At 43.0% G+C, this 23,562-nt stretch overlaps 1 protein-coding gene across 2 annotated transcripts in view; it reads left to right on the forward strand.

The window, feature by feature from the left end:
* Positions 1–3,676: 3,676 nt before the first annotated feature.
* Positions 3,677–23,562, forward strand: part of nuf2 (UF2 component of NDC80 kinetochore complex) — a 32,805-nt gene continuing 12,919 nt past the window's right edge. Inside the window, exons 1-6 of one of the 2 annotated variants that reach the window (XM_064967083.1) lie at positions 3,677–3,776; positions 4,067–4,194; positions 4,352–4,426; positions 12,757–12,833; positions 18,635–18,696; positions 22,196–22,270. In XM_064967083.1, coding sequence (XP_064823155.1) covers positions 4,072–4,194; positions 4,352–4,426; positions 12,757–12,833; positions 18,635–18,696; positions 22,196–22,270 — 412 coding nt within the window. In that variant the 5' untranslated portion in view covers positions 3,677–3,776; positions 4,067–4,071. The remainder of the gene's footprint in view (positions 3,777–4,066; positions 4,195–4,351; positions 4,427–12,756; positions 12,834–18,634; positions 18,697–22,195; positions 22,271–23,562) is intronic. The other variant, XM_064967084.1, reaches the window with a different exon arrangement.

The raw sequence follows: 23,562 nt of genomic DNA on the forward strand, positions 1-23,562 counted from the left end.
GCGCATGTGACAAATACAATTTGATTTGGACTGACAGCAGCCACGTCTTCAACATGGAGTTCCTCCGCTTGATGAAGAAGCACAATGTCCATGTCATGTCCTCCCTTCCACCACCCAGACCACCGACAAGGCTGTCTTCAGGACACTGGAGTAACGTAGTTTCGTAGGGCTCCCTGCAAGGTCGGCGTTCACGGCCAATTTATTAATCAAATGTGTTAGCCAGACAGCCACTCACAAAGTAGAATACCGATCGCTGTCGATAGTGCTGAAATATCAAACCTTTGATAGACGTTTTATGGTGTCAGGGCATAGTTTAGCTTTAGCTAATGGATAAATGTTTATTGGTAGGACTATTTGGCCGTCCTCTTCTCAGGAAAGCCTAACATTTCAAATCAAATTTTATTGGTCACATACACATGGTCAGCAGATGTTATTGCGAGTGTAGCGAAATGCTTGTGCTTCTTGTTCCGACAGTGTGGTAGTATCTAACAAGTAATCTCACAATTCCACAACAACAACCCAATACACACAAATCTAAAGGGATGTAATAAGAATATATACATGTATGGATGACCGAGTAGCATAGGCAAAATGCAATAGATGGTATAAAATACAGTATATACATATGAGATGAGTAATGCAAGATATGTAAACATTATTAAAGTGAGTAGTGATCCATTTATTAAAGTGGCCAATCATTTCAAGTCTATGTAGGCAGCAGCATCTCTGTGTGATGGCTGTTTAACAGTTTGATGGCCTTGAGATAGAAGCTGTTTTTCAGTCTCTCGGTCCCAGCTTTGATGCACCTGTATTGACCTCGCCTTCTGGATGGTAGCGGGGTCAACAGGCAGTGGCTCCGGTGGCTGATGTCCTTGAAGATCTTTTTGGCCTTCCTGTAACATAGGGTGCTGTAGGTGTCCTGGAGGGCCGGTAGTTTGCCCCCGGTGATGCGTTGTGCAGACCTCACTACCCTCTGGAGAGCCTTGCGGTTGTGGGCGGAGCAGTTGCCGTACCAGGCGGTGATACAGGATGCACGTACCCTTGTGGGGCCCCAGTGTTGAGGATCAGCAAAGTGGAGGTGTTGTTTCCTACCTTCACCACCTGGGGCTGCCCATCAGGAAGTCCAGGACCCAGTTGCACAGGGCTCTGACCCAAGGCCTCAAGCTTAATGATCAGCTTGGAGTCAATCAATCAAATGTGTGTTTGGCACCACCAGATTTTGGGAAACCTTTCAAATTGCAGGTAGACACCAGTCAAATCGGTGCGTCTCAAGGATAATTTATTTTTTACTTGAATATGCAAATCAATTAAGAACAAATTCTTATTTTCAATTACAGCCTAGGAACAGTGGGTTAACTGCCTGTTCAGGGGCAGAACGACAGATTTGTACCTTGTCAGCTTGGGGGTTTGAACTTGCAATCTTCCAGTTATTAGTCCAACGCTCCAACCACTAGGCTACCCTGCCGCCCCAGAATGATGACAATGTTGAGTGTCCAGTCAGTTTCTTCTCCTGGAAATTTAATAAGTATCAGCAAAAATATTCTGTAGTTGAAGGGGAGACTTGAGGTCTCATTTGGGCTTTACAGCACTTTGAAGTCTATGTTGGTTCTGGTTTGACCCCTTTAACTGTGTTCACTGACCACAACCTACTTATTTGCAAAATCCCAACCAGCGCCTGATGCGTTGGGCTTTGTTCTTGCAACCATTCAACCTCGATATTAGACACATTAGTGGTAAGGATAATATCATTGCTGATGCTCTGTCCCGTGCTCATTTAACCTCGTTTGTATCTTCTCTCTGCTTACCCCTACAGGCTGTCTGCGCCTCTTTCCTCTTAAATTGCTCCTCAGGTACCAGGGCTGCCGAGTTTGAGGGGCGGACAGTCAGCTGGGGGACACGGGGCTACTGCTTGGAGCCGGGACTGGTATCCTTTTTTCTTTTTGGGGAACTTTGGATTGTTTTGAATATGTTGGGCCGAAATTTGGGTTGAGGGTGGGACCCTCATTTTAAGGAGGGGGGTGTCACGGGAACCCAGGAACCTAGAGAGGAACCAGGCTCTGAGGGATGGCAAGTCCTCTTCTGGCTGTGCCGAGTGGAGATTATAACAGTACACGGCCAATATGTTCAAACGTTCATAGATAATAAGAAATAATCACAGTAGTTGTAGAGGTTTCAACAGGTCAGCACCTCGGGAGTAAATGTCAGTTGGCTTTTCATAGCCGAGCATTCAGACTTACAGACAGCAGGTGCGGTAGAGAGAGTCGAAAAACAGCAGGTCCGGAACAAGGTCAGGGTTCCATAGCTGCAGGCAGAACAGTTGAAACTGGAGAAGCAGCATGACCATGTGGACTGGGGACAACAAGGAGTCATCAGGTCAGGTTGTCCTGAGGCATGATCCCGGGGCTCAGGTCCTTCGGGAGGGGAGGTAGAGAAAGAGAATTAGAGGGAGCATACTTTCATCGGTTTGATTTGAAGGAGAGATCGAATATATCCTTAAACACACCAGTCAGCTGGCCTGCGCATGCTCTGTGGATGCGGCTTGAGATGCTGTCTGGGCCACGGAGAAGGAGAGCCCACAGTCCTTGGTAGCTGGCCGTGTCGGTGGCACTGCGTTAACCTCAAAGTGGGCGAAGAAGGTGTTTAGCTTGTCTGGAAGCAAGATGTCTGTGTCTGCAATGTGGCTGGTTTTCCTTTTGTAGTCTATGATTGTCTGTAGACCCTGCCACATACGTCTCTTGTCTGAGCCGTTGAATTGTGACTCCACTCATTCATTTTGATTCCGGGCCGAGTCCGAAACACGATTCCTGGCCGATTCAATCAGTTCCGGTCCCACGGAAGAGGGCTGCTTCTGGGTCAATTCCTCTTTGCTAGTTGGGAACCTTTCGGTTACTGGCCCAATGCTCTAACCACTAGGCTACGTTGGCCATGCTGACAGCATTTCACAACCCAACCCCTCTCCGTTTTCCAACTTTTCAATCAGTACAGCACTGTTTCCGTTCAACTGAAGATTCCAGAATGTAAAAACATACCCAACATACCCAGGCCAAGTAGCCCACATCCTCTGAAGTGTCTGGCTGGCTAGCCCTGACTTCTTCATACACTGACTACGCCACATGTAACCCAGTTTTTCCATCCTTATAAGTACTTTGTTTACTTTTCTGCTTGTGACATGCTCTTGACATGTGGAGTTCTCTGGGGCAGCTAGCTAACCAGATGTAGATTGGGACTGCGTGTTCTAAATTTGTTGGTTATCGTTAACTTTCCAAAAAGTCTTAAAAATTAACGAAAACTGAAAGGGTTTTTGATCATCATTTAAGGTTAGGCTAATTTATTTTAACTAGGCAAGTCAGTTAAGAACAAATTCTTATTTACAATGACAACCTATCAGGGTACAGTGGGTTAACTGCCTTGTTCAGGGGCAGAAAAACAGATTTGTATCTTGTTAGCTCAGGATTTGATCCAGTAACCTATTTATTGGTTACTGGCCCAATGCTCTAACCACTAGGCTACCTGCCACCAAGTGTTTGCAGTGTGGTTAAGGTTAGGTTGACAATTTTGATTTAAGAAGATAAACTGCAGAAATGGCCGTGGTTTATGACTTTGTGACTGTTTAAACCAGTGACAACCCCAAACCATGCGGTGGCGTTGTCGCGCACCAATCATCAACTGAAGAATTCGAAAAACACGGAAGTTACCTCGAAAGCGCCAAAAATCGAAATACTAGACGTGAAATAGTTAGCTACTTGTTTGCTCTGTAGTCAACAACACAATATCAGGTAATCAAACTACTCATTGCAAAGTCGTTATACTAAGAATCACTGTTTGAATAATCTAGCTTTAAACATTTATAACGATTATGTGTGTCAGACAAAGCAAGCGAGGTAGCCAAGTTAGCTATCTGGGCTAACGTTAAATCGTGAATGTTAGCTAGTTAACGTTAAAGCAGACCACAAGTTCAAATGCACTGATATGAGAAATGGTAGTGTACCGTAGCCAAATACCCAAGTAAAACCATTGATCTGAATTCGAATTGTTTGTTGATTCCGTTTTTTTATTTTATTCATAGGAACAATGACGGAGAACACTTTCCCCGTGTATAAAGTGGACGCCATCGTAACCTTTTTCCGCACTGAGGTCCTTACCGGGCAGGAGGCAAAACATTTCACTAAGAACGACCTTGCCCCGAGCCCAAAGGTAATACACGTTTTTAAATGAGCATGAATATGACTGCATGAGTTCTCCAATAACACACACAGAGGTTGTATTGTGTATATGACTCAAATAAAAGTTCTAATTTATTTGCAGCTGCCAATGTTGGTAGTGTAATACAATGTTGTTGTCCCCATTGTAGCCAGATGCAGTACAGAGACTGTACATGAGAATACTGCAACTCCTGTACCGCTTCAAGCCTGAGTGTCATTACATGGTATGTACACTTACACTACAAATAATATTTTATTGGTCACATACACATGTTTAGCTTATTGTGGATGTAGCGAAATGCTTGTACAAATATAGTTATATTGCTTTTAATCAATTCAATATGTACTACTGTATACAAGTTTGGGGTCACTTAGAAATGTCCTTGTTGTTGAAAGAAAGGCAACAAAAAAAGGCCAATTAAAATAACACCAGATTGATCAGAAATACAGTGTAGATGTTGTAAATGAGCTGGAAAATAGCTGAAAATGGCTGGTTTTTAATGGAATATCTACATAGGTGTACAGATGCCCATTATCAGCAACCATCACTCCTTTTTTCCAATGGCACGTTGTGTTGGCTAATCCAAATTTATAATTTTAAAAGGCTAAGTGATCATTAGAAAACCCTTTTGCAATTATGTTAGCACAGCTGAAAACTGTTCGGATTAAAGAAGCAATAAAACTGTCCTTCTTTAGACTAGTTCAGTATCTGGTATCTGGAGCGTCAGCATTTGTGGATTTGATTACAGTCTCAAAATGGCCAGAAACAAAGAACTTTCTTCTGAAATTCATCAGTCTGTTATTGTTCTGAGAAATTATGACTTTTCCATGTGAGAAATTGCCAAGAAACTTAAGATCTCGTACAATGCTACTACTCCCTTTACAGAACAGTTCTAACCAGAATAGAAAGAGGAGTGGGAGGTCCCGGTGCACAACTGAGCAAGAGGACAAGTACATTAGAGTGTCTAGTTTGAGAAACAGACGCCTCACAAGTCCTCAACTGTCAGCTTCATTAAATAGTACCTGCAAAACACCAGTCTCAACGTCAACAGTGAGGCGGCGACTCCGGGACGCTGGCCTTCTAGGCAGAGTTCCTCTGTCCAGTGTCTGTGTTTTTTTTGCCCGTCTTAATCTTTTTCCTTGCAACTCAACTTGCGCACAAGTTTCAGCCTGCTGGCAGAGGCAACTAGGTTTTTGCAAAAATGGCCTCGTACTGGTTGAAGTTCATGATGGTGTTGACCTTAAAGGCCCAGTGCGATTAAAACCTTGATTTTTTTCAATGCCCCCGCTCAGGCTCCCGAGGGGCGCTGCTGTCTAAGGCAGTGAGTCTCAGTGCAAGGGGCGTCACTATAGTAACTGGTTCGAATCCAGGTTGTGTCACATCCGGCTGTGATTGGGAGTCCCATAGGGCGGCGCACAATTGGCCCAGAGTCTTCCGGGTTTTTCCCGGGGTAGGCCGTCCATTGTAAATAGATTTTGTTCTTAACTGACTTACCTAGTTAAATAAATGTTCTATATATATTATATTATATTATATCTCTATCTGTATTTACTGAACAAAAATTTCAACTCAGCATGCAAAGATTTTAAGGCGTTGCAGTTCATATCAGTCAATTGAAATAATTTAATCCCTAATCTATATATTTCATATGACTGGGCAGGGGCACAGCCTTGGGAGACCATAGGCCCACTCACTGGGGAGCCAGGCCCAGCCAATCAGAATGAGCCCCCCCAAAAAATCTTTATTACAGACAGAATTACTCCTCAGTTTCATCAGCTGTCCCATTGGCTGGTCTCATACGATCCCGCAGGTGAAGAAGCTGAATGTGGAGGTCCTGGGCTGGCGTGTTTTCACGTGGACTGCGGTAGTGAGACCAGTTGGACGTACTGCTAAATTCTCTAAAAGGAATTTGGAGGCGTCTTATGGCAGAGAAATTAACATTACATTCTCTGGCAACAGCTCTGATGGACATTCCTGCAGTCAAAGTGCCAATTGCACGCTCCCTCAACTTGAGACATCTGTGGCATTGTGTTGTGTGAAAACTGCACATTTTAGAGTGGCCGTATATTGTCCCCAGCACAATGTGCACCTGTGTCATGATCATGCTGTTTAATCAGGTTCTTGATATGCCACACCTGTCAGGTGGATGGATTATCTTGGTAAAGGAGAAATGCTCACTAACAGGGATGTAAACCAAATTTGAGAGAAATAAGTTTTTTGTGCGTATGGAACATTTCTGGGATCTTTTAATTCAGCTCATGAAACATGGGACCAACACTACATGTTGCGTTTTATATTTGTGTTCAGTGTAGTTAAATGTAGGGATGCACGGATATGACACTTTTGGCCGATACCGATCTAACCATACTGACCAAAAAGTTATTTTGTTGGCTTTTATGTATGTCCCCATTACCAGTAAAACATAATCAAAACCTATTTCTTTCACTTGCTGTGCTGTTTGGTTGTTAATTTGTTCAGTCGTTTCATTCTCAACCAGGATTTCTATGGAACGCCGTCTGGGTCTTTGCGTGTCAAAAAAGATACACGTCAAATAACACTTTGACCAATCTGGACTGCACGTCACATTTAACGGGGCACATTTTTTACGTAGTTATTACACTGTCACTCGTATTTCCTATGTCACAATGATTCATCTACACGTATGCTATGATGCTGGTAAATTTGTTTTGTACACCTACAGTGCTGGTCATAAAGAAAAGGCAATCTAGCTCATGGATGCAAACAATGTTCTTCCCCAAAAACATAGCAAAATCTGTTTCAGTAGCATAGCTAGGTGTCATCTAAAATAGTGCTATTTTATAAGACAGTTCTTATTTGATTAATGCTGGTCGGACCCATCTATGTGAAGCTTGCCACAATAAGGATTAGCCACAAGAGTGGACTTTGCGGTTAGCCTTCAAAATAAAGGTATGGCATAATTATACTAAACTCAGCAAAAAAGAAAGTCCTCACTGTCAACTGTGTTTATTTTCAGCAAACTTAACATGTGTAAATATTTGTATGAATATAACAAAATTCAACAACTTAGACATAAACTGAACAAGTTTCACAGACGTGACTAACAGAAATGGAATAATGTGTCCCTGAACAAAGGAGGGGTCAAAAGTAACAGTCAGTATCTGGTGTGGCCACCAGCTGCATTAAGTACTGCAGTGCATCTCCTCCTCATGGACTGCACCAGATTTGCCAGTTCTTGCTGTGTGATTGTACCCCACTCTTCCACCAAGGCACCTGCAAGTTCCCGGACATTTCTGGGTGGAATGGCCCTAGCCCTCACCCTCCAATCCAACAGGTCCCAGACGTGCTCAATGGGATTAGCCGCAGTTCACGAATGCATACAACTATTTGTAGTCTGCTGTAATAAAGACTATGTATTTCTAACCCCCGTTAGAACAGACTCTTGTACACCTATTTAGTATTGTTTACACTGGTCCAAATGGTCAGAGAAAATGATATTGTGATCTAACAGAAACTGTTTGGCACATAATACTCACGCAACGCATGCTCCTATACCCTCCTTTGTCTTGATCTCCAGTAGTTTCCACCACTAAGTCAAATGTCTCCCACAGATCTGACTTCCACTTTCCCTCTTGAGCAACCAGTAAACATTAGCATGTTTTGAGTTTATTTTTCATGTCCTCCGCATCCATTATGCTGTCGACATTATTGTGTTCGGAGTTTGTTATAACCAGTTTACTGATGTGATTACAATAGACTGTAGGTCAGGCCCTATTGGTCACATGCATGCGATGCTGTTTTTCGTAAACAGATTAGGGATTTTAGTAACTGAACTTTTCAGTCAGAATCTGTTAAGAATCTCAAAGGCTGAAATGGTTGCAGCTTTGGCATGGACAGAGCAGTATATACTTCCTGTGCTGTGGTACCTTTTCTCTACAGTAGGGAGGAGAGCGAGACAACGTGCGCGAGTCACACAGGCACTCCTGTAAAAAAAAATGTTTGTGACCATCGGGCTCTTGAGTAATTTGTCTTAATGATCTAGTATTGTATTTAATTATTTAAGTGTGCTTAAAGCATCAGACAAGCTCAGTGCATATGTAGTTGATTTTATTCAAAGACATAGGGTGTGTCTGTCTATAAATGGAAAAGTAAGTTTAAACATTTCAACCAATCGATTGGTCGAAAGAACAGGACGACTCGTTCGACCATTATTTATTTGTTGAGGGGACAGCTCTACATATCAGAAAGCCAAACACCCAGGAGTCCAAGTGTGCACTTCACATTTCAATATCATATAATTCCTATCTTGATAGTGTCAACATTTATGATCACTATGTTTGATGTACAAGATGACATGTCAGCATACCCTGGGTTGTTCTGAACAGAATGAACCTATGTACTTTATATCTATTGTGAAGAACATTTGCTGCGGAACGCTCACCTGAATGCACTCATCATGACTCCTTTCTATACCATCTGTGAATGCACTCATCATGACTCCTTTCTATACCATCTGTGAATGCACTCATCATGACTCCTTTCTATACCATCTGTGAATGCACTCATCATGACTCCTTTCTATACCATCTGTGAATGCACTCATCATGACTCCTTTCTATACCATCTGTGAATGCACTCATCATGACTCCTTTCTATACCATCTGTGAATGCACTCATCATGACTCCTTTCTATACCATCTGTTTCTCTGAAGTGCCTTGTGAAAGCCTAACAACACTGTAAGATGAGATTTTAACACTTAGCTAGTCATGTTGGCAATAGAACAAGCTTTCAAATGATGCCCACCTGACCCAGAGTGCGATTTATAATGGATTGTTTTTGGATTGTGTAAACATCCTTAACTGTCTGATGGCGGGGATGCAGGGCTGTGAATTGAATTGTGGAGGGCTGTCCATTAGCGTAGACAAAGGATTTCAAGGATCTGGAAGGATTCTGTATGGAGGAATGGTCTAAGATCCCTTACAATGTCTTCTCCAATCTCATAAATAATTTTAGAAAAAGGCTTTGTCGTTATCCCAGCGGGTTGAGGTATTGTCGTTATCCCAGCTGGGTGAGGTATTGTCGTTATCCCAACAGGGTGGGGTATTGTCGTTATCCCAACAGGGTGGGGTATTGTCGTTATCCCAGCAGGGTGGGGTATTGTCGTTATCCCAGCAGGGTGGGGTATTGTCGTTATCCCAGCAGGGTGGGGTATTGTCGTCATCCCAGCTGGGTGGGGTATTGTCGTCATCCCAGCTGGGTGGGGTATTGTCGTCATCCCAGCTGGGTGGGGTATTGTCGTCATCCCAGCTGGGTGGGGTATTGTCGTCATCCCAGCTGGGTGGGGTATTGTCGTTATCCCAGCTGGGTGGGGTATTGTCGTTATCCCAGCTGGGTGCGTGAATATATTTGACCCCTATCTTTTTGAGAAAAATATATATATATATATATATATTACCTGTTAAACAAGATCTCTGAGTAAATGTATTACTATAATATAATTTCCCCCAAATATTTTCCTACAAAATAACTCATTTTTACTCATCTTTATCAAGGATGTCAATCATTAAACTTTTGGACCCCACTGTATGTGCAGTATATACTGAGCCTTCAGAAAGTATTCACACCCCTTGACTGGTACAGAGCCTTCAGACCTTCAACATTCACACCCCTTGACTGGTACAGAGCCTTCAGAAGGTATTCACACCCCTTGACTGATACAGAGCCTTCAGAAGGTATTCACACCCCTTGACTGATACAGAGCCTTCAGAAGGTATTCACACCCCTTGACTGGTACAGAGCCTTCAGAAGGTATTCACACCCCTTGACTGGTACAGAGCCTTCAGAAGGTATTCACACCCCTTGACTGGTACAGAGCATTCAGAAGGTATTCACACCCCTTGACTTATTCCACATTTAGTTCTTACAGCCTGAATTCAATAAAAAATATGTATCTAACCCATCTACAAACAATACTCCATAATGACAAAGTGAAAACATTTTATACATTTTTGCAAATGTATTGAAAATGAAATGCATCCCATTTACATTAGGCCCCTAATTCCCAGACTCATGTTCACCAGTTGAAACCTTACACTCAAATCAAATTTTATTTGTCACATACACATGGTTAGCAGATGTTAATGCGAGTGTAGCAAAATGCTTGTGCTTCTAGTTCCGACAATGCAGTAATAACCAACAAGTAATCTAACTAACAATTCCTAAACTACTGTCTTATACACAGTGTAAGGGGATAAAGAATATGTACATAAGGATATTTGAATGAGTGATGGTACAGAGCAGCATAGGCAAGATACAGTAGATGGTATCGAGTACAGTATATACATATGAGATGAGTATGTAAACAAAGTGGCATAGTTAAAGTGGCTAGTGATACATGTATTACATAAGAATGCAGTCGATGATATAGAGTACAGTATATACGTATGCATATGAGATGAATAATGTAGGGTAAGTAACATTATATAAGGTAGCATTGTTTAAAGTGGCTAGTGATATATTTACATCATTTCCCATCAATTCCCATTATTAAAGTGGCTGGAGTTGAGTCAGTGTCAGTGTGTTGGCAGCAGCCACTCAATGTTAGTGGTGGCTGTTTAACAGTCTGATGGCCTTGAGATAGAAGCTGTTTTTCAGTCTCTCGGTCCCAGCTTTGATGCATCTGTACTGACCTCGCCTTCTGGATGATAGTGGGGTGAACAGGCAGTGGCTCGGGTGGTTGATGTCCTTGATGATCTTTATGGCCTTCCTGTAACATCGGGTGGTGATGCGTTGTGCAGACCTCACTACCCTCTGGAGAGCCTTATGGTTGAGGGCGGAGCAGTTGCCGTACCAGGCGGTGATACAGCCCGCCAGGATGCTCTCGATTGTGCATCTGTAGAAGTTTGGAGTGCTTTTGGTGACAAGCCGAATTTCTTCAGCCTCCTGAGGTTGAAGAGGCGCTGCTGCGCCTTCTTCACGATGCTGTCTGTGTGAGTGGACCAATTCAGTTTGTCTGTGATGTGTATGCCGAGGAACTTAAAACTTGCTACTCTCTACACTACTGTTCCATCGATGTGGATAGGGGGGTGTTCCCTCTGCTGTTTCCTGAAGTCCACAATCATCTCCTTAGTTTTGTTGACGTTGAGTGTGAGGTTATTTTCCTGACACCACACCCCGAGGGCCCTCACCTCCTCCCTGTAGGCCGTCTCGTCGTTGTTGGTAATCAAGCCTACCACTGTTGTGTCGTCCGCAAACTTGATGATTGAGTTGGAGGCGTGCGTGGCCACGCAGTCGTGGGTGAACAGGGAGTACAGGAGAGGGCTCAGAACGCACCCTTGTGGGGCCCCAGTGTTGAGGATCAGCTACCTACTCATACCTACAGTTAGGATATGAGTCAATACTTTGCACCTTTGGCAGCGATTACAGCTGTGAGGCTTTCTGGGCAAGTCTCTAAGAGCTTTCCACACCTGGATTGTCCAATATTTGCACATTTATTCTTTATACATTTCTTCAAGCGCTGTCAAGTTGTTTGTTGATCATTGCTAGACTGCCATTTTCATGTCTTGCCATTAGATTTCCAAGCAGATTTTAAGTAAAAACTGTAACTAGGCCACTTGGGAACATTCAATGTCATCTTGGAAAGCAACTCCAGTGTATATTTGGCCTTGTGTTTTAGGTCATTGTCCTGCTGAAAGGTGAATTTGTCTCTCAGTGAGTGTTGGAAAGCAGACCGAACCAGGTTTTCCTCTAGGTTTTGCCTGTGCTTAGCTATTTTCTGTTTATTTTTATTCAAAACAAAAAACTCCCTAGTCCTTACTGATGACAAGCATACCCATAACATGATGCAGCCACCACCATGCTTGAAAATATGAAGTGATACTCAGTAATGTGTTGGATGCATGTTTTGGAATATTTTTATTCTGTACATGCTTCCTTCTTTTCACTCTGTTATTTAGGTTAGTATTGTGGAGTAACTAAAATGTTGTTGATCCATCCTCAGTTTTCTCCTATCACAGCAATTCAACTCAAACTATTTTAAAGTCCCCATTGGTCTCATGGTGAAATTCTGAGCGGTTTTCTTCCTCTCTGGCAACTCTGGGATATTCAATGTCTGCTTTTTTTATTTTGGCCCATTCTTTGAAAGGTATTGGAAATCCTCCCTTGTCTTTGTGGTTGAATCGGTTTGAAATTCAGTGCTCGACTGAGGGAACTTACAGATAATTCTATGTGTGGGATACAGAGTTGAGGTAGTCATTCAAAAACGTTTTTGCACACAGTGAGTTCATGCAACTTATTATGTGACTTATTTAGAGGTTGAATACTTATTCACTCACGACATTTCAGCTTTTCATTTTTAATTAATTTGTAACAATTTCTAAAAACTTAAGTCCACTTTGACACTTTCAGGTATTGTGTATAGGCCAGGGACACAATCTAAATGTAATCCATTTTAAATTAAGGCTGTATTACAAATGTGGAAAAGTCTAGGCCCGTGAATACTTTCAAAAGGCATTGTATGTATGTATCTGATTAATCCGAGCCCTGTTATTTCTATCTGATGTGTTTCCCTACAGGTCCCATTCTCTGAAAACATCCAGCACCCCCAGCTCCATGAGTGGCCCACTGCTGTTATGAGTGTCTACCTGAGGATGTGAGTTGTTGTCTACCTGAGGATGTGAGGTGTTGTCTACCTGAGGATGTGAGGTGTTGTCTACCTGAGGATGTGAGGTGTTGTCTACCTGAGGATGTGAGGTGTTGTCTACCTGAGGATGTGAGGTGTTGTCGTCTGCCTGAGATTGCTTTTTACTGATCGGTGAAACTGATTCCACACGGTTAGAAATGTTTTAAGTGTGAATCTGTCATAATGTTCTAACTGTGTGGAGTCCGTTTTTTTGTATTTATTATGGATCCCTGGTGGATGGCTTGGGGTCATGGAGGTGTATTTATTATGGATCCCCGGTGGATGGCTTGGGGTCATGGAGGTGTATTTATTATGGATCCCTGGTGGATGGCTTGGGGTCATGGAGGTGTATTTATTATGGATCCCTGGTGGATGGCTCGGGGTCATGAGGTGTATTTATTATGGATCCCCGGTGGATGGCTTGGGGTCATGGAGGTGTATTTATTATGGATCCCTGGTGGATGGCTTGGGGTCATGGAGGTGTATTTATTATGGATCCCCGGTGGATGGCTCGGGGTCATGGAGGTGTATTTATTATGGATCCCCGGTGGATGGCTTGGGGTCATGGAGGTGTATTTATTATGGATCCCTGGTGGATGGCTCGGGGTCATGGAGGTGTATTTATTATGGATCCCTGGTGGATGGCTCGGGGTCATGGAGGTGTATTTATTATGGATCCCCGGTGGATGGCTTGGGGTCATGGAGGTGTATTTATTATGGATCCCTGGTGGATGGCTTGGGGTCATGGAGGTGTATTTATTATGGATCCCCGGTGGATGGCTCGGGGTCATGGAGGTGTATTTATTATGGATCCCCGGTGGATGGCTCGGGGTCATGGAGGTGTATTTATTATGGATCCCTGGTGGATGGCTCGGGGTCATGGAGGTGTATTTATTATGGATCCCCGGTGGATGGCTTGGGGTCATGGAGGTGTATTTATTATGGATCCCCGGTGGATGGCTTGGGGTCATGGAGGTGTATTTATTATGGATCCCTGGTGGATGGCTTGGGGTCATGGAGGTGTATTTATTATGGATCCCTGGTGGATGGCTCGGGGTCATGGAGGTGTATTTATTATGGATCCCTGGTGGATGGCTCGGGGTCATGGAGGTGTATTTATTATGGATCCCTGGTGGATGGCTCGGGGTCATGGAGGTGTATTTATTATGGATCCCTGGTGGATGGCTCGGGGTCATGGAGGTGTATTTATTATGGATCCCTGGTGGATGGCTTGGGGTCATGGAGGTGTATTTATTATGGATCCCCGGTGGATGGCTCGGGGTCATGGAGGTGTATTTATTATGGATCCCCGGTGGATGGCTCGGGGTCATGGAGGTGTATTTATTATGGATCCCTGGTGGATGGCTCGGGGTCATGGAGGTGTATTTATTATGGATCCCCGGTGGATGGCTTGGGGTCATGGAGGTGTATTTATTATGGATCCCCGGTGGATGGCTTGGGGTCATGGAGGTGTATTTATTATGGATCCCCGGTGGATGGCTTGGGGTCATGGAGGTGTATTTATTATGGATCCCTGGTGGATGGCTCGGGGTCATGGAGGTGTATTTATTATGGATCCCTGGTGGATGGCTCGGGGTCATGGAGGTGTATTTATTATGGATCCCTGGTGGATGGCTCGGGGTCATGGAGGTGTATTTATTATGGATCCCTGGTGGATGGCTCGGGGTCATGGAGGTGTATTTATTATGGATCCCTGGTGGATGGCTTGGGGTCATGGAGGTGTATTTATTATGGATCCCTGGTGGATGGCTTGGGGTCATGGAGGTGTATTTATTATGGATCCCTGGTGGATGGCTCAGGGTCATGAGGTGTATTTATTATGGATCCCCGGTGGATGGCTTGGGGTCATGGAGGTGTATTTATTATGGATCCCCGGTGGATGGCTTGGGGTCATGGAGGTGTATTTATTATGGATCCCTGGTGGATGGCTCAGGTGGATGGATCCCTGGTGGATGGCTTGGGGTCATGGAGGTGTATTTATTATGGATCCCCGGGATGGATGGCTTGGGGGGTCATGGAGGTGTATTTATTATGGATCCCTGGTGGATGGCTCGGGGTCATGGAGGTGTATTTATTATGGATCCCTGGTGGATGGCTTGGGGTCATGGAGGTGTATTTATTATGGATCCCCGGTGGATGGCTTGGGGTCATGGAGGTGTATTTATTATGGATCCCTGGTGGATGGCTCGGGGTCATGGAGGTGTATTTATTATGGATCCCCGGTGGATGGCTTGGGTTCATGGAGGTGTATTTATTATGGATCCCCACTAGCTGCTACTAAGCCAGAAGCTACTCTTTCTGCGGACCAGTAAAAATTAAGGCAGTATAATATACATTATAGTAACACTTTTAAACATTAAAATACATTTTCCAACAGATTTCACAGTACATTAAGTCCTCAGGCCACTAGTCTACTACGACACACTATCCAGGTGTGAAGGGTGTTTGTTGTGTTTGTTTTGTGTACCTGTGAGTGTGACTTCACAGTCCTTGCTGTGTAAGGCACTGCATCTCAGTGCTACAGGCATCATTACAGATCATGGTTCGATTCCAGGCTGTATCATTCCTAAGTCCCTCTTTGTGGCACTGGACCACACGACTGGGCAGTAGTACAGGTGCGACAAAACTAGGGCCTGCAGGACCTGCCTTGTTGATAGTGCTGTTAAGAAGGCAGAGCAATGCTCTATTATGGACAGATTTCTACCCATCTTAGCTACTGTTGCATCAATATGTTTTTACCATAACAGTTTACAATCCAGCGTTATTCCAAGCAGTTTAGTCTCCTCAATTTCCTCATTATTCATTACAAGATTAAGTGAATGATTTGCCCCAAATACAATGCTTTTAGTGTTTGAAATATTTAGTACTAACTTATTTCTTGCCACCCATTCTGAAACTGACTGCATCTCTTTAAGTGTTGCAGTGATTTCACTTGCTGTAGTACTTGACCTGTATAGTGTTAAGTCATCCGCATACATAGACACACAGGCTGTACTCATAGCCAGTGGTAGGTAATTAGTAAATATTGGGGGAAAGTAAGGGGCCTAGACAGCTGCCCTGGGGAATGCCTTATTCTACCTGGATACCATTAAAGAAAATATTCTGGAAGACCGAACTCTTTATCCACAATATAGTTGGGGGTGTAAAGCCATAACATGTACGTTTTTCCAGCAGCAGACTATCATTGATCATGTAAAAAGCCGCATTGAAGTCTAACAAAACAGCGCCCACAATCATTTTATCATCAATTTCTCTCAGCCAATCATCAGTCATTTGTGTAAGTGCCATGCATGTTGAATGCCCATCCCTATAAGCGTGCTGAAAGTCTGTCAATTTGTTTCCTGTAAAATAGCATTGTATCTGATCAAACAAAGTTTACTAAGGGTTAGTAACAGTCTGATTGGTCTGCTATTTAAGCTAGGGGGCGGCAGGTTAGCCTAGTGGTTAGAGCGTTGGACTACTAACCGAAAGGTTGCATGATCAAATCCCCGAGCTGACACGGTACAAATCTGTCGTTCTGCCTCTGAACAAGGCAGTTAACCCACTGTTCCTAGGCCGTCGTTGAAAATAAGAATTTGTTCTTAACTGATTTGCCTAGTTAAATGTAAATAATAAATAGTAGAGGGTGATTTACTTTTCTTGGGTTTGAAGAATGACTTGCTTCCCTCCAGGTCTCATGGTACACACTTTTTTTGTAAGCTTAGATTGAAGAGAGAGCAGATAGGAGTGGCAATATCGCCTGCAGTAATTTTCCATCCAAGTTGTCATTGTTGATAGATTTTCCCCCCCCCTTCCACACCCAATTTACATAATTTAAAGTTACAAAATTACAATGCTTGTCTTTCATAATTTGGTCAGTTATACTTGGATGTGTAGGTTTTGCATGTGTTGCTGGAAAATTATGCCTAAGTCTGCTAATCTTGCCAATGAACAAAATCATTAACCCTGAGCCTACAATTTCCTCACTCTGAAGAAATCGATTTAACATAATTTAAAATCCCAGGTTGCAGGTACTGGTTACAGTTTGAAGGTTTTTCTTTAGTGGGCAGCTTGATGAAAGCCAGTCAATATTTAGGTCACCACTGTGTATTGCTACAACTGTATCATTAAAGGTATTATCCAAGTGAGTTTCAGAGAGAGAATATGTATGTCATTTGTTACAAGCAAGTAATTGATTTCATGAACCTTGCTTCTTGGGCTACATATGTTCATGTGGGCTATTTTTAGCACTTTTCTTGATTTGCTTTAAATTGTTATATTGTTGCCACAGTGTGAATCAATTACACTGTTTTAAAACTTCTTTGGGCTGAGATCCCGCTAACGGGATCGATATGACAACAGCCAGTGAAAGTGCAGGGCTCCAAATTTAAAACAGAAATCCCATAATTAAAATTCCTCAAACATACAACTTTTTCACACCTTTTTAAAGATACACTTCTTGTTAATCCCACCACAGTGTCCGACTTCAAATAGGCTTTACGGCGAAAGCACCACAAACGATTATGTTAAGTCACAGATAAACACAGCCATTTTTCCAGCCAATGAGAGGAGTCACAAAAATCAGAAATAAAGAGATAATTAATCACTAACCTTTGATCTTCATCAGATGACACTCATAGGACTTCATGTTACACAATACATGTATGTTTTGTTCGATAATGTCAATCATTTATGTCCAAATAGCTTATTTCGTTAGCGCGTTTGGTAAAGAAACCCAAACTCACAAAGCGCATTCACTAGATGCAGCCGAAATGTCCAAAAGTTGTTAACAGTCCGTAGAAACATGTCAAACGAAGTATAGAATAAATCTTTAGGATGTTTTTATCATAAATCTTCAATAACGTTCCAATCGGAGAATTCCTTTGTCTGTAGAATTGCAATGGAGCGCATGTCGCTCTCACGTGAACAAGTGTGGCCAGCTCGTGGTTCTCTGCCAGACACCTGACTCATTCCCCTCTCATTCGGCCCCACTTCACAGTAGAAGCATCAAACAAGGTTCTAAAGATTCTTGACATCTATTGGAAGCCTTAGGAAGTGCAACATGACCAATATCCCGCTGTATCTTTAATAGGGAATGAGTTAGGAAAACGACCAACCTCAGATTTCTCACTTTCTGGTTGGATTTTTTTCTCAGGTTTTTGTCTGCCATATGAGTTCTGTTATACTCACAGACATCATTCAAACAGTTTTAGAAACTTCAGAGTTTTTCTATCCAAACTAATAATATGCATATTTTAGCAGCTGGGACTGAGTAGCAGGCAGTTTACTCTGGGCACCTTATTCATCCAAGCTACTCAATACTGCCCCCAGCCATAAGAAGTTAACAGTGTGGAGCCGGTTATACTGTTTTAACAGTGTGGAGCCGGTTATACTGTTTTAACAGTGTGGAGCCGGTTGTACTGTTTTAACAGTGTGGAGCCGGTTGTACTGTTTTAACAGTGTGGAGACGGTTGTACTGTTTTAACAGTGTGGAGACGGTTGTACTGTTTTAACAGTGTGGAGACGGTTGTACTGTTTTAACAGTGTTTTGTTTTAACAGTGTGGAGACGGTTGTACTGTTTTAACAGTGTGGAACACTGTTTTAACAGTGTGGAGACGGTTGTACTGTTTTAACAGTGTGGAGACGGTTGTACTGTTTTAACAGTGTGGAGACGGTTGTACTGTTTTAACAGTGTGGAGACGGTTGTACTGTTTTAACAGTGTGGAGACGGTTGTACTGTTTTTCATCCTGTATGTCTCTTCTGTTCCAGGCGTCAGTTCCTGCGGATGTGCTATGTGTATGACTTCTCACTGAACGACCTGCTGGCTCCCAGTGAGTATGAGCTGTCTGAAAGAGCATCTACGCCATTTCTGTCTTCTTTATCTTACTGATGCCAAGATATTGCAGTGGAAGGGTTATTTTCACCATATGACCTAGCAGATATTTGTCTCACATTGAGGATGTCACCTGGCTGCTGTCGGAAACTGAACGCCCATCTTGATCAAGTTCCTGCCCAACTACATTGAATTGCATCAATTAGGGATGTAACGAATTGCCGGTTCACTAAAAAGTTTTGCTCCAATTGCTTTCTTTCTACCTTCCCGGAAAATACCTCGGCGTCCTCTCATGCAGTGTTGAACTAAGCATGTAATTATATTGACAGTTATTGATCTACAAGTCATTTTGCATGCTGAACAACACCAGGCAATATCAGTAGTCAATCTGTGCACAGCTTCGCCCGCTGACCAACGAGAGGTAGGCCTATTCCTGATCTGGCACATCTGCAGGTCACCTTCAACATTCAGATTTTGGTGAAATTGGCTTGCGCAAGATTAGGCTTTATTAGTTGAGTGACAATCAAAGTAATTTGCTAAGTTATTTTTGTTATCAAAATTTTTGTTGCTGTTGAAACTTGTGTTTTACCTGAATAAAAGTGCCTCTGCGGTAGCTTAGGCTACAACTCCCACCTGGCTATAGGTAAACTACATTCTGCTCGGAGCTTACATTAGAGTTTATTTTAATTGTTCAGGTTCACTATCAGCAATACTTTTGGTAGTATTGCTCGAAACAATCAGTGTACATGGAATTTTTTAAATATTTTTTTGTAGATGAGCTTTAACCTCTTGAAACTCCCCATCCCGGATCCGGGATTGTGACTAAGCCTCAGGCTCATTAGCATAACGCAACGTTAACGATTTCTGAAAATCGCAAATAAAATTAAAATAATGCGTTTGCTCTCAAGCTTAGCCTTTTCTTAACAACACTGTCATCTCAGATTTTCAAAATATGCTTTTGAACCATAGAAATTGACTAATTTGTGTAAGAGTATGCAAAGCTAGCATAGCATTTTGTGTAGCATGTAGCACGCAACATTTTCACAAAAGCCAGATAACCAAATAAATAAAATCATTTACCTTTGAAGAGCTTCTGATGTTTTCAATGAGGAGACTCCCAGCCACATACCAAATGCGCAGTGTTTCCTGAAAGCGTCTGTGTGTAGGAGAAATCGTTCCGTTTTCTACATTGCGCCTGGCTACCGAAACGAACCGAAAATGCAGTCACCTACAACGTGAAACTTTTTCCGGATTAACTACATAATATCGACCGAAACATGGCAAACGTTGTTTGGAATCAATCCTCAAGGTGTTTTTTCACATATCTCTTCATTGACATGCAGTTCGTGGAAGCTTGCTTCTCTCTGTGCCCCATGGAAAAATACTGGCAGGTGACTTTTGCGCACCAATTTCGGCGCAGGACACCGGGCGGACACGTGGTAAATGTGGTCTCTTATGGTCAATCTTCCAACGATCTGCCTACAAATACGTCACAATGCTCCAGACACCTTGGGGAAACGACAGAAAGGGCAGACTCATTCCTCTTGCATTCACAGCCATATAAGGAGATCATGAAAGACAGAGCCTCAAAAATCCTTGTCATTTCCTGGATGCCAAGTCATCTTGGTTTTGCCTGAAGCTCACGTTAAAGGGCACGCACAGAGAAGATATTTGTATTTCTGGACACGTCAGAGTGTTTTCTTTCGAACAGTAGCAATTATATGCATAGTCGAGCATCTTTTTGTGACAAAATATCTTGTTTAAAACGGGAACGTTTTTCTTCCAAAAATGAAATAGCGCCACCATAAGTGTAAGAGGTTAATATTACAAATTGATTGTATTTTCATCCATGTAATTGTCTTCATAATTTCCAATCCCCTAGATATACATATTTTTTCCCTTCTATATATGTGTGTATATGTATATGTGTGTTTATATGAGAAGAAAAATATATATATTTTCATTTATTATTTTTTCCATAACCCTACCACCCCCCAAATTGGAGTAAACTAATGAACAACAACACGTAGGCTTCTACTTCCCGCTTATACATTTTACAATAGTTATCTTTTGTTTGTTTTTAATCATTCAGCTACCCTCAACCCCAACCCCTTGCATTCGGAAACTATTCAGACCCCTTTTTCCACATTTTGTTATGTTACAGCCTTATTCTAAAATGGATTAAATAAATGTTGTTCCTACAATACCCCATAATGACAAAGAGAAAACAGGTTTTTAGAAATGTTTCCAAATTTATTAAAAGTAGAAAACAGATACCGTATTTACATAAGTATTGTAGATGTGGTTGTTACTGACAAGAAGCACATGGCTGAGCTCTTTAATCACCACTTCATTAAGTCAACATTCCTATTTGACTCAGCCATGCCTCCTTGCCCGTTCAACATTTCCTCATCTCCCACCCCTTCTAATGTGACTATCCCTGATGCTTCTCCCTCTTTTTCCCCTGCCGAGCTAAAAGTTTCTCCCTGCATGCAGTCACAGAGTCCGAGGTGCTAAAGGAGCTCCTTAAACTTGGCCCCCAAAAAACATCTGGGTCAGATGGTTTAGACCCTTTCTTCTTGAGTCTTGGTAACGATAGTGGGGCAGCAACATTTACATTACATTACATTTAAGTCATTTAGCAGGCGCTCTTATCCAGAGCGACTTACAAATTGGTGAATTCACCTTCTGACATCAGTGGAACAGCCACTTTACAATAGTGCATCTAAATCATTTAAGGGGGGGGGGTGAGAAGGATTGCTTTATCCTATCCTAGGTATTCCTTGAAGAGGTGGGGTTTCGGGTGTCTCCGGAAGGTGGTGATTGACTCCGCTGTCCTGGCGTCGTGAGGGAGTTTGTTCCACCATTGGGGGGCCAGAGCAGCGAACAGTTTTGACTTTTTAGCCTTTCTCTCCTTTCTGGGGAGGTTCCCATTGCTTAGAAGGCAGCCACAGTTCGTCCTTTATTTAAAGGGGGAGATCAAGCTGATCCTAACTGTTATAGGCCTATTTCTATTATTCCCTGTTCATCAAAAGTGTTGGGAAAACTGGTCTAATCAACTGACTGGCTTTCTTGATGTCTATAGTGTTCTCTCAGGTATGCAATCTGGTTTCCGCTCACATTATAGATGTCAATGCAACCTTAAAATAACTCAATGTCACCATTGTGCTGCTATTTTTATTGACTTGGCCATAGCTTTTGATACCGTAGACCATTCCGTTCTTGTGGGCCGTTCTTCAGAGTATTGGTGTCTCTGGGGGGGGGGGGTCTTTGGCCTCCAAAACAAAGGTCATGTGGTTTGGTAAAAGGAATGCCCCTCTTCCCACGTGTTATTACTACCGCTGAGGGTTTAGAGCTTGAGGTAGTCACCTCATACAAGTACTTGGGAGTATGGCTAGATGGTGCACTGTCCTTCTCTCAGCACATATCAAAGCTGCAGGCTAAAGTTAAATCTAGACTTGGTTTCCTCTATCGTAATCACTCCTCTTTCACCCCAGCTGCCAAACTAACCCTGATTCAGATGACCATCCTACCCAGGCTAGAGTACGGAGACATAATTTATAGATCGGCAGGTAAGGGTGCTCTCGAGCGGCAAGACGTTATTTACCATTTGACCATCAGATTTGTCACCAATGCTCCTTATATGACACGTCACTGCACTATATACTCCTCATCTCTGTATACCCATTGCAAGACCCACTGGTTGATACTTATTTATAAAACCCTCTTAGACCTCACTCCCTCCTGAGATATCTACTGTAGCCCTCATCCTTCACATACAATACCCGCTCTGCCTGTCACATCCTGCTACAGGTCCCCAAAGCACACACATCCCTGGGTTGCTCGTCTTTTCAGTTCACTGCAGCTAGCGACTGGAACGAGCTGCAACAAACACTAAACCGGACAGTTTTATCTCCATCTCTTCATTAAAATACTCAATCATGGACTCTTACTGACAATTGTGGCTGCTTTGTGTGATGTATTGTTGTCTCTACCTTCTTGACCTTTGTGCTGTTGACTGCCCATTTAATGTTTGTACCATTTTTTTTTGTGTTGCTACCATTCTGTGTTTCTGCCTTACTATGTTGTTGTCTTAGGTCTCTCTTTATGTAGTGTTATGTTTTCTCGTTGTGATGCGTGTTTTGTCCTATATTTGATATTGTATTTATTTATTTTAATCCCAGGCCCCCGTCCCCACAGGAGGCCTTTTGCCTTTTGGTAGGCCGTCATTGTAAATAATAATTTGTTCCAAACTGACTTGCCAAGTTGAGCTCAGGTGCATTCTGTTTCTTTTTTCTTTTTTTTTTATTCTTTTTTCTTTTTTTTACCACTTTTTCTCCCCAATTTCATAGTATCCAATTGTTGTAGTAGCTACTATCTTCTCTCATCGCTACAACTCCCGTACGGGCTTGGGAGAGACGAAGTTTGAAAGTCATGCGTCCTCCGATACACAACCCAACCAGCCGTACTGCTTCTTAACACAGCGCGCATCCAACCCGGAAGCCAGCCGCACCAATGTGTCGGAGGGTACACCGTGCACCTGGCAACCTTGGTTAGCGCGCACTGCGCCTGGCCCGCCACAGGAGTTGCTGGTTGGCGATGAGACAAGGACATCCCTACCGAGCAAGCCCTCCCTAACCCGAACGACGCTAGGCCAATTGTGCGTCGCCCCCCGGACCTCCCGGTCGCGGCCGGTTACGACAGAGCCTGGGCGCGAACCCAGGGACTCTGATGGCACAGCTGGCGCTGCAGTACAGCGCCCTTAACCACTGCACCACCCGGGAGGCCGCATTCTGTTTCTATTGATCATCCATGAGATGTTTCTACAACTTGATTCACCTGTGGTAAATTCAATTGATTGGAC

Source organism: Oncorhynchus masou, chromosome 5, assembly GCF_036934945.1.
Source record: "Oncorhynchus masou masou isolate Uvic2021 chromosome 5, UVic_Omas_1.1, whole genome shotgun sequence".
In the NCBI taxonomy this organism is placed as follows: Eukaryota; Metazoa; Chordata; class Actinopteri; order Salmoniformes; family Salmonidae; genus Oncorhynchus; species Oncorhynchus masou.